The 12,124-nt window shown below is 41.4% G+C and overlaps 1 protein-coding gene across 1 annotated transcript in view; it reads left to right on the forward strand.

Moving 5' to 3' along the window:
* The window catches only part of LOC124605992, a 230,835-nt gene that overhangs the window by 101,562 nt on the left and 117,149 nt on the right, over positions 1 to 12,124 (forward strand). The window contains exon 3 of the mRNA XM_047137954.1: positions 1,102 to 1,268. Within this exon, the coding sequence (XP_046993910.1) occupies positions 1,102 to 1,268 (167 nt within the window). The remainder of the gene's footprint in view (positions 1 to 1,101; positions 1,269 to 12,124) is intronic.

Consider the following 12,124-nt stretch of genomic DNA (forward strand, 5'->3'; position numbering starts at 1 on the left):
ACACTATCGCAGGCGCTCCTGTGATGCAGCGTCAAGGGTAACCGCAGGCATGGTCTCCGAGCTGATAGTCATGTTGCTGCAAACTTCGTCAAACTGTTCGTGTAGATGGTTGTCGTCTTCCAAACGTCCCCATCTGTTGACTCAGGGATCGAGACGTGGCTGCACGATCCGTTACAGCCATGCGGATAAGATGCCTGTCATCTCGACTGCTAGTGATACGAGGTCGTTGGGATCCAGCACGGCATTCCATATTACCCTCCTGAACCCACCGATTCCATATTCTGCTAGCAGTTATTGGATCTCGACCAGTGCGAGCAGCAATTCGCGATACGATAAACCGAAATCGCGATAGGCTACAATCCGTCCTTTATCGAAGTCAGAAACGTGATGGTACGCGTTTCTCCTCCTTACATGAGGCATCACAACAACGTTTCACCAGGCAACGCCGGTCAACTGCTGTTTGTGTACGAGAAATCGGTTGGAAACTTTCCTAATGTCAGCACATTGTAGGTGTTGCCACCGGACCCAACCTTGTGTGAATGCTCTGAACAGCTAATCATTTGCATATCAGAGCATCCTCTTCCTGTTGGTTAAATTTCGCATCTGTAGCACGTCATCTTCATGGTGTAGCAATTTTAATGGCCAGTAGTGTACATTTATTGCTGCACAATAACTGCGTTGAACATCGAAACAAAATTAAGTCATTTATGGGGGGAAGGTATCAGTCAAGAAGATGTGTAAAAATCAAATTTTTGGGCCAAATAGTTTTTGTGAAATCGAATGATAAGTGTGTCAAAGCAGCCTGAACATCATGTGTCTGCACAGGCGAGCAGTGCAGTGATGACAAAATAGCGCACAACGCGGAATGCGGGGAGCACGTCTCTGTAGCAGCGAAAGGGTTAATGCGGCCGCGGTGGCTTTACTTCATAAACTGCGCGCTACCCCCGAGACGTAAGTTTGCGAACTATACTATACTATGGCGCTGCTTCTCTTGGCGCGTGCAACTGGCAACGCAGCAGTCTCCCGCGTCTGTGCGGGCATGCGCGAGCCGCCAAGAGAAAAGAATTGAACTTCAGTGGCGAATGATTTTTGTTGTGGCAGGTGCGGCCCGCTCAGGAGCGCTGTCCCCGCGTCTTCTGCGGCGCGTGTGCCGCGGAGAGGACCTGCTGCGCGTCGCGTGGGACCCTCCCCCAGCACAGCTGCCAGCCCCGGACCTCTACCTGGCGCAGGCCACCGACGACCGCAGCCGCCGCGCCACGGCCAACTGGGTGAGCACACCGAGTCACCAGCTGTTCACTTCGTCTGCCATAATACACTGTCTGAAGAAATAAAGTGAAGCACCCAGTATAAGTGATTAGCTCCAAAAACAGCTTCAAACACGCACACACCATAAGGGATGTAAAATGATTTAGAGTAAGCAATTCTTTGTAATGGGCAGAATTGCCACCACAGTGCAGTGGTGTCATTTGTATTTAGTGTTTGCACAGAGCATAACTTAATCATAACTAACTCAAATAGGGGTAATACAGGAGTAGGTTTAATAATGAATAAAAAATGGGAGTGCGGGTAAGCTACTACAAACGGCATACTGAACGCATTATTGTGGCTAAAATAGACACGAAGCCCACGCCTACTACAGTAGTACAAGTTTATATGCCAACTAGCTCTGCAGATGACGAAGAAATTGAAGAAATGTATGATAGTGAAAGGAGATGAAAATTTAATAGTCATGGGTGACTGGAATTCGGTAGTAGGAAAACGGAGAGAAGGAAACGTAATAGGTGAATATGGATTGGGGCTAAGAAATGAAAGAGGAAGCCGCCTGGTAGAATTTTGCACAGAGCACAACTTAATCATAGCTAACACTTGGTTCAAGAATCATAAAAGAAGGTTGTATACATGGAAAAAGCCTGGGGATACTGACAGGTTTCAGATAGATTATATAAGACAGAGATTTAGGAACCAGATTTTAAATTGTAAGGCATTTCCAGGGGCAGATGTGGACTCTGACCACAATCTATTGGTTATGAACTGTAGATTAAAACTGAAGAAACTGCAAAAAGGTGGGAACTTAAGGAGATGGGACCTGGATAAACTGACTAAACCAGAGGTTTTTCAGAGTTTCAGGGAGAGCATAAGGGAACAATTGACAGGAATGGGGGAAAGAAATACAGTAGAAGAAGAATGGGTAGCTTTGAGGAATGAAATAGTGAAGGCAGCAGAGGATCAAGTAGGTAAAACGACGCGGGCTAGTAGAAATCCTTGGGTAACAGAAGAAATATTGAATTTAATTGATGGAAGGAGAAAATATAAAAATGCAGTAAATGAAGCAGGCAAAAAGGAATACAAACGTCTCAAAAATGAGATCGACAGGAAGTGCAAAATTGCTAAGCAGCGATGGTTAGAGGACAAATTTAAGGATGTAGAGGCTTATCTCACTAGGGGTAAGATACATACTGCCTACAGGAAAATTAATGAGACGTTTGGAGAAAAGAGAACCACTTGTATGAATACCAAGAGCTCAGATGGAAACCCAGTTCTAAGCAAAGAAGGGAAACAGAAAGGTAGAAGGAGTATATAGAGGGTCTATACAAGGGCGATGTACTTGAGGACAATATTATGGAAATGTAAGACGATGTAGGTGAAGATGAAATGGGAGATATGGTACTGCTTGAAGAGTTTGAGAGAGCACTGAAAGACCTGAGTCGAAACAAGGTCCTGGGAGTAGACAACATCCTATTAGAACTAATGACAGCCGTGGGAGAGCCAGTCCTGACGACACTCTACCATCTAGCGACCAAGATGTATGAGACAGGCGAAATACCCTCACACTTCAAGAAGAACAGTGAAGGAAACAAAAGAAAAATTCGGAGTAGGTATTAAAATACATGGAGAAGAAATAAAAACCTTGAGGTTCGCCGATGACATTGTAATTCTGTCAGAGACAGCAAAGGACTTGGAAGAGCAGGTGAACGGAATGGACAGAGTCTTGAAAGGAGGGTATATGATGAACATCAACAAAAGCAAAACGAGGATAATGGAAGGTAGTCGAATTTAAGTCGGGTGATGCTGAGGGAATTAGATTAGGAAATGAGACACTTAAAGTAGTAAAGGAGTTTTGCTGTTTGGGGAGCAAAATAGCTGATGATGGTCGAAGTAGAGAGGATATAAAATGTAGATTGGCAATGGCAAGAAAAGCGTTTCTGAAGAAGAGAAATTTGTTAACATCAAGTATAGATTTAAGTGTCAGGAAGTCGTTTCTGAAAGTATTTGTATGGAAGGGAAACATGGACGATAAATAGTTTAGACAAGAAGAGAATAGAAGCTTTTGAAATGTGGTGCTACAGAAGAATGCCGAAGATTAGATGGGTAGACCACATAACTAATGAGGAGGTATTGAATAGAATTGTGGAGAAGAGAAGTTTGTGGCACAACTTGACTAGAAGAAGGGATCGGTTGGTAGGACATGGTGTGAGGCATGAAGGGATCACCAATTTAGTATTGGAGGGCAGCGTGGAGGGTAAAAATCGTAGAGGGAGACCAAGAGATGAATACACCAAGCAGATTCAGAAGGATGTAGGTTGCAGTAGGTACTGGGAGATGAAGAAGCTTGCACAGGATAGAATGGCATGGAGAGCTGCATCAAACCAGTCTCAGGACTGAAAACCACAACAACAACAACAGTCAAATGGTGCAATATCTATATTTTGGGGTACTCGAATGTGACAGTGGTCAGATGTTCGGCTACATAAGAATGTAAAGGAAAGCACACTCATGGTCATGGTTGTGGTCGACCATGTATGACCACACACAGAAGTATCGCCATATTCTGCACCAACCACACCGTAACCCTTCACTTATATGCCTGGCGTCCGAGAGGAGGAGGAGGAGGAGATTAGTGTTTAACGTCCCGTCGACAACGAGGTCATTAGAGACGGAGCGCAAGCTCGGGTGAGGGAAGGATGGGGAAGGAAATCGGCCGTGCCCTTTCAAAGGCACCATCCCGGCATTTGCCTGAAGCGATTTAGGGAAATCACGGAAAACCTAAATCCGGATGGCCGGAGACGGGATTGAACCGTCGTCCTCCCGAATGCGAGTCCAGTGTGCTAACCACTGCGCCACCTCGCTCGGTGGCGTCCGAGAACAAGTAATGGCGTCCCTGCACTATTCTGTGTCTTCCACACCATTGGTCAGAGACTAGCAGCAACCAAACTAGGGAATTACTGTTTCATTTGTCGGCTGCTGCTACACCACAATATGAACGGCTGCGTTTTGAGTTGATCCTTGACTGGGAAGCATGACTGCTAATGAATTGCATCAAACAGTGTTTTGTGATAATTCATGGTTCTGCGCTACCATAGATGACCATCATTGGTGAGCATGGCAGTGACCTGGAGATATGTCCCATCTTTCCAATGTTTTACTCTTTGCATCATGGTGCTGAGAGCTATCGGATATGACTTCCGGCCATGGCTGTTAGTGAGTGAGGGAACTCTGGCAGCACAGCGATATGTTACGGACGTCATGCGTCCTGATGTATTATATCTCATGTGACAGCATCTTGGTGCAATTTTTCAACAGGACAATGCTTATACACACATGGCATATGTCTCTGTGAACTGCAAGCGTGATGTTAAGGTGCTCTAATGTCCAGGGAGATTCCCAGATCCCTCCCTAATAGACTGTATGTGGGACCAGCTCAGACATCAAATTGTCCCAGTGTCAGTATCAGGGATGTAAGGACTGTGCAAAGGCTTAATGACACTTTTCTCAACGGAAGCAATGCATGCATACTCATAAATGGACTTATACTGCCAAGTTATTCGTAAATTTGACTCTATTTTATGATAACTCCTGAGAGTCAGAACCAATGAACCGTCATAAGTCCACCAAATGTGGCAAAGACTATTCTGAATGAAAATATACTCCTATCATAAAACAGAAACTCCCATTTAAAGGTGTGATCTATAGTCCTGACTTACAAACTGTGTAAAGATGTAGACTTCATATACCATGTATTAACGCTGCCCATTCTCCTTGGCATACTGATATAGTAAAGGAAACTGTTGTGTTATTAAGAGGAAATACTGGACTTCCTATTTTACTTGCATGGTTCATCAATCCCACTTATTAATTGGATTTATCGTGAATTTGGTACCATATTTCATGTAGGAAAGTAATACTACGAACAAGATAATGATATTGACCCTTATTAGAACAAATAAACATAAATTCTCAGCAATAAAATATACAGTTACACAACAACCGCAGAAACTTAATCGGAACGAAAAGGACAGTAAAAATGCCAACAAATAATAAATAGTGGATAACACAAATGGAATGAAATGATATGAAAAACATTACAAACAAATGCAAGTAGTCACTCAACTCTGCCTCTTTAACAGTGGGCAGGAACAAAATTAAGATGAAAGATTAAAGGAAGAGATTACTGTGAATAATGTACCAAAGAAAGAAGGTGACACTAATTTATGGCCCTTATGTAAACAAACACCACCCACCACTTTCAGTGTCACCCCCCCCCCCCCCTCCCCCCACGCCTCTCTGGAAAAGTAGGTCCATTCTCACTTTATGTAAATAGACTGGTCGCTTGGCACAGCACTCTTATGTAAACAAACTGTTCACTTGTGGTCTTAGTTACATTTATGCAAGTCTATTTTATGACCACAAGCTTTTACCACAATCTTAACAGCCGTAATTTATGACGCAAAAAATGGCTGCCTTCACCGTCCCGCTACGCCCTACTCCTGCTCTCCTAAGTTCTCGATTCATATCGGTAGAAAAAAAGGCGGGGAGTTATCCCACTGGCGGGATTTGACCCCTCCAACGGCCCCCTACCTCTCATTGGGGTATGGTAGCCATCATAATGAGATAGGCACGTTATTTGTGCTCTGTATGTTGGTTGATCAGTGTGAAACCACAGCTGCTGCAGCGGAACTCAGTTTTTGGGCAATTTGTTACAGTTTTGAAGTAATTTCTTACAATTTTTGCAGAAACCTTGCCACTTTTCTCCAAGCGTTCCAAATACCCACTTTCAACTACTCTTCAAGATCGTCATCAAAAAATACATGTAGATTACAATGAAAACGTAACTTTTTATGATTAACACGTACCACAGTGCATTATTTAAACAAATACACTGATATCCCATGGTTTAATGTTTAACCTTTACCACAGTGCATTATTTAAACAAGTACACTTTGGTAGAGTACCAATTTGATTAATGTAGGAATGTTTCACTGTAAGGACCTTATCCTTACCTTACTAATGTGTTAATAACAATACAACACTATCAAACGTTGTCTAACTACACACATCACCCTTATCTTAATTTGCATAATTTATTGCCCAAAAACTGTCCGATACAGTATGACATCACTATCACGCTGCTTCAGAGGAGTGTGACACTATAAACTTACTGTGGGTTTGTAACACACACAAGACATCATTAAATTACACTAATATCACAAGTTTTTAAACGATTTCGCACACTTGTGTTGTTACCACCAGCACCGCGCTAATACGATGGTATGGGTGCGGTAACGATAACTTTATTTGGAAATAAGTAAACTGCAGGACATTTCCTTGACAGTCTACGCAATGGACTGTAATCGTAACTGTACCTGGCTACATCTACATCTTCACGGATACTCTGAAAATCACTATTAAGTGCCTGGCAGAGGATTAATCTAACCATATTCACAATAATTCTCTATTATTCCAGTCTGGAACAGCGCGCGGAAAAAACGAACACCTACATCTTTTCCTTGCGAGCTCTGATTTCCCTTATTTTATTATGATGATCATTCCTCCCTATGTAGGTCGGTCTCAACAAAATATTTTCGCATTCAGAGGGGAGAGTTGGCGATTCCACCATAACGAGAAACGCCTTTGCTTTAGTGACATCCACCCCAGATCCGGTATCGCGTGAGTGACACTCACTCCCCTATTTCTCGATAGATAGTACAAAAAGTGCTGCTCTTTTTTGAACTTTCTCGATGTATTCCGTTAATCTTATCTGATAAGGATCCCACATCGCGCTGCAGTGCTCCAAAAGAAGACGGACCAGCACAGTGCAGGCAGTCTCTTTAGTAGATCTGTAGGATCTTCTAAGTGTTCTGCCAACAAAATGCAATCTTTAGTTCGCCTTCTGAACAACATTTTCTATGTGTTCTTTCCAATTTAAGTTGTTCATAATTGCAATTCCTAGGTATTAACTGGAATTTACAGCCTTTAAATTTGAGAGATTTATGGTGTAACCGAATTTTAACGGATTCCTTTTAGCACTCATGTGGATGATCTCACACTTTCCATTCTTTAGGGTCAATTGCCAGTTTTCGAGCCAGACAGATTTAGAAATCGTTTTGCAATTTGTTTTGATTTTATGATGACTTTAGTAGACAGTAAACGACAGCATCATCTGCAAACAACCTTAAAGGGCCACTCAGATTATCTCCTAAATCGTTTATATACATAAAGAACAGCAGAGGGTCTATAACACTATCTTGGTGAACGCCAGAAATCACTTCGGTTTTACTCGATGACTTTCCGTCAGTTACTGCGATCTGTGACCTCCCTCACAAGGAAATCACTAGTCCAGACACATAACTGACGCGATATTCCATAAGCACGCAATTTCACTACAAGCCGCTTCTGAGGTGTAGAGTCAAAGGCCTTCTGCGAACCGCCCTGTCTCTGCATGAACCTGTGTTGCCTTGCCACCGCTGCCACAGCCAAAATACGCGCGAAATGACTATTGCTTCCCCCTCTGAGGGACACAGTCAGCCGTCACCCCTTCTGAGTTGAAGTGTGGTATGATTTTAATACTGAGATGAGGGTGGAGGCGACCAGCAGAATACTAACATCAGGCACAGGGTGCATAAACAAGCGGTGGGCAAACAGATAGGTCTTTGTTCAAGCCAACGCACCGGCTGCCACAAGGATCTGCAGTCTTAAAATGAATGTTAATACCCAGATAAAGTGATGTATATAACTTATACGGAAAGTAGCCTCCATCATAGCAATGTGCGATCTACAGTCTGCATGGACTACCTAATCAAAAGCATCCAGACACCTACTAACAATGCTACCACTATCTCATTGATCAGAGATACAGTGTGTCCCTCATATGAGTCGCCAAATGCATTTTCTCAGTAGTTTCAGTGTATATTTGCAATTTCGATTTTGCAAATTGTAGATGGAGTCTGTACAAACAGTTACTGCTGATCTTGTTTTTAACATGCTACCCGCTATTGATGGAAAGCGTTGATTTGTTTCCCATTATGATCTACATGATTTAAATAGGAATGTAATGCGGTCGAGAGTGGTCCCAGGTTGGTCTAATGGGATATTCGTTTAATCAGTATGTATTAACAGAGACATCAAAACACAAAGAATAAATCGGTAGGAGAGAGGGCATGGGACAGGGCGAAGGCAGCCCTTTTATGAGCATAAATTATTGTTATTAACATTGTATTAAAAGTATGTGGTTTTAAGTTAGACTTGCATAAATATAAATAAGAGCACAAGTGGTGGTTTGTTTATGTAAGGACACGAGGCCGCCGGCAGCTGTGACCGAGCGGTTCTAGACGCTTCAGTCCGGAACCGTGTGGCTGCTGCGGTCGCAGGTTCGAATCCTGCCTCGGGCATGGATGTGTGTGATGTCATTAGGTTAGTTAGGTTTAAGGGTCTCCGGAAAGGCTCACAATCATGAAAAGTTCAATTTTTACTTTTTTGCGTTTTCTGAATCTGCAGACTATTATCTTTTAATAGATATATAATTTATTCAATTCCGAAGACTACAACTATTTTTAAATTTTTTTTGAAATGTGTTCTACATGGGCGTGACCCACTGTGGCGCTGTTAAACTGCTGTCAAATGGTGTTATTATTAACGTCCGTGTTCATCAGGTACATTTTAGTGATGTGAGATAAAGTATATGTTGTGGCTAACCTGAGATGGTTCAGTATATATCGCTGGTGTGATTGTCGATTGTTTCATGTTTATTTACTCTGCCGTTATCTCGAAAATATTCGTAATTAATTCTGTTTCTTGAGTCTCTGTTTTGTTGAAGTATAATAATGAGTAAAAGCAAAGTTATTAGAAATCCTCTGAAGGCTTTTAAGAAAAGGGGAAATGTTGGAAAGCCAAAGGTATGTGTTATTACTGTAAACAATAAAGACGATAACCAAGTGAGTGAACCTAACCTCTCAAGTACACCTGCCCATAGCAGTCAAAGTGGGAAAGAAAATACTTCACAGAAGAAGCTTGGTTCAATGAGTGAAAACTATTAATGTTTTATGGGCGAATCGGATGTGAATGAAATATTTGATATGTCGGTTCTCAAAGGAATTTTTTCAGACTGTGTAAGATGTATTCATTGTAGTGAAGTTGGTCTGGAACTCTCCATAATAAAGCACGTAGGACTTGCTAGTGAAATACAACTGAAATGTGATAAGTGTTCATACATGACCACCTTTTGGAACAGTGTTGCAGTAACTGCAACTGAAGAAAATGGTAGCAAAATCTACGAACACAACAACGAGTGATGCTTGCTTTAGACAAGGAACGCCTTTGGGCTGCAGACAGGGCTGTAAAGAGTCTAGAAATACAAGCAAGAGTAAACAGGAGGAGGAACAAGAGGAAGCTGGAGGAGGAGTTTGCAGAGGATGAAGATAATCCATCCTATGGACCTGGAATGCACTAAAAAGTTAATCCAATCTTTGTCGCTCGATTCCTAAAACTTTTATTTTCTCATACTAATTACATGTTTTCTAAGGAACTTCCAAACATATTTGTTTCAAACTTTCAGTAAATGCTACACAGTACCTTCTACATCATTTAACACAGCCTTTTTCCAAAAAACTGTATATTTTTGAATATATAAATAAAAAATTGCAAAAAAATGTTGTGAATTTTCATTACAATTGAAAAAAAAATCATCTTTAATAACTGAACTAAAATTTTGTAAAATCCCTGTGTTAAGTTGTAGCCCATATTCCAATAAATAATCTGTAAAAAGTTCAACTTCCTACCTCAAATGCGTTGTGAGGAAAGATGTAATTTATAAGCGTTATTTTAACATTGCAAGTATAGGGCGTTCCGGAGCCCCTTAAGTATAGGGGACTGATCACCTCAGGTGTTAAGTCCCATAGCGCTTAGAGCCATTTGAACCATTTTTTTTTGACATGAGGCCAAGTGACCAATGCGTTTATGTAAGGAGAACAATAGAGCCATTGATTCAGGGAGGGGTGGTGGCTGACCTTGATAATGGCAGGTGATGTTGTTTACATAAGAGTCATAAATAACTAGCCCCATTCTCTCCTTGGTCCACTATTTATCTGGGCAAGTGCTGGGGATAGACTGCAGCGTAGCTTACAGGTGACTTCATCATTTCTCTGGCTGTAGGTCAAGTAGATATTTTCATAAATGTAAAGGAGTCACTGTTAACGGACCTTGCCGTCGGTGGGGCGGCCTTCGTGCCTCAGTGATACAGATAGTCGCACCGTGGGTACAAACACAAGTGGGGTATCTGTTGAGAGGCCAGACAAACGTGTGGTTCCTGAAGAGGGGGAGCAGCCTTTTCAGTAGTTGCAGGGGCAACAGTCTGGATGATTCACTGATCTGGTCTTGTAACACCAAACGAAACAGTGTTGCTCTGCTGGTACTGTGAACATTTGCTAGTTAGGGGAACTAGAGCTGTAATTATGAATGAAACATACACAACAATGGTTGTAAGTAGCCTGTTTAGGTTTTATATTGGTAACGCCACGTAGCGTTCTGTATGAAAATCACTAACTGTACTGTGTGCAGTCTGTGGCTGGTTGACATTGTTGGAATATTCGCTTGTGTAGTGTTGGGCAGTTGGATGTGAACAGCGCGCAGTTGGAGGTGAGCCGCCAGCAGTGGTGGATGTGGGGAGAGAGATGTTTTAAGAAAGGACGATCTGGGGCTGTGTCCGCCAAAAAAAGGAAATTTGTAAAGATGGATGTCATATATATATATATATATATATATATATATATATATATATATATATATATATGATGACTTTTGAACACTATTAAGGTAAATATATTGTTCTCTGTCAAAATATTTCATTTGCTAACTATGCCTATCAGTAATTAGTGCCTTCAGTAGTTAGAATCTTTTATTTAGCTGGCAGTATTGGCGCTCGCTGTATTGCAGTAGCTCGAGTAACAAAGATTTTTTTGAGGTAAGTGATTCATGAAAGGTATAGGTTATTGTTAGTCAGTGCCATTGTTTTGTGGGGATTATTGAAAGTCAGATTGCGTTGCGCTAAAAATATTGTGTCAGTTTAGTGATGATCAGAATAATTAAAGAGAGAAATGTCTGAGTACGTTCAGTTTTGCTCAGCTGTTTGAAGAACAAATAACGTAAGAGGTTTACCAGCACAGTAATACATAATTTTCTACGGGGAAGATTCATGGTGTAATATTCTACACTATATTATTTGTTATACAAACCGATTTTCGGCTGTTACGCCTTAAACCGATACAAAGGAAAGTTTGTGGTACAGTGAAATTTCTTTGGATCAAAGACTTTTAACTAGTGCAAATCTTGGATCCAACAAAATTTCACTGCAGCACATACTTATCTTTGTACCTGGTGATGGTGTAACAGCCGAAAATCGGTTCGTCTAACAAATTATAAATATTGTATAATATTCCACCAGTGTTATGTGTGTTTCATTCATAATGTACAAAATATTCTACCAAGAATCGATGGAACAATCAATCAATACAGACGTAATTTTTCCTGAGAGCATCCACTGAAACGTTAAATGTTGATGGCGTTCTGTTGGATAAAATATTCCAGAGGTAAAATAGTCCCCCATTCGGATCTCTGGACGGGGAATACTCAGGAGGATATCATTATCAGGTGAAACAAAACTGGCGGCCTATGGATCAGAGCTTGGAATGTTAGATCCCATAATTGGACAGGAAGACTAGAAAATTTAGAAAGGGAAATGGATAAGTTGAAGTTAGTTGTAGTGGGAATTAGTGAAGTTCGATGGCAAGGGAAACAGGACATCTGGTCAAACTGAATATAGTGTTATAAATACAAAGTCACATAAGGGTAATGC

Source organism: Schistocerca americana, chromosome 3 (assembly GCF_021461395.2).
Source record: "Schistocerca americana isolate TAMUIC-IGC-003095 chromosome 3, iqSchAmer2.1, whole genome shotgun sequence".
NCBI classification, from domain to species: Eukaryota; Metazoa; Arthropoda; class Insecta; order Orthoptera; family Acrididae; genus Schistocerca; species Schistocerca americana.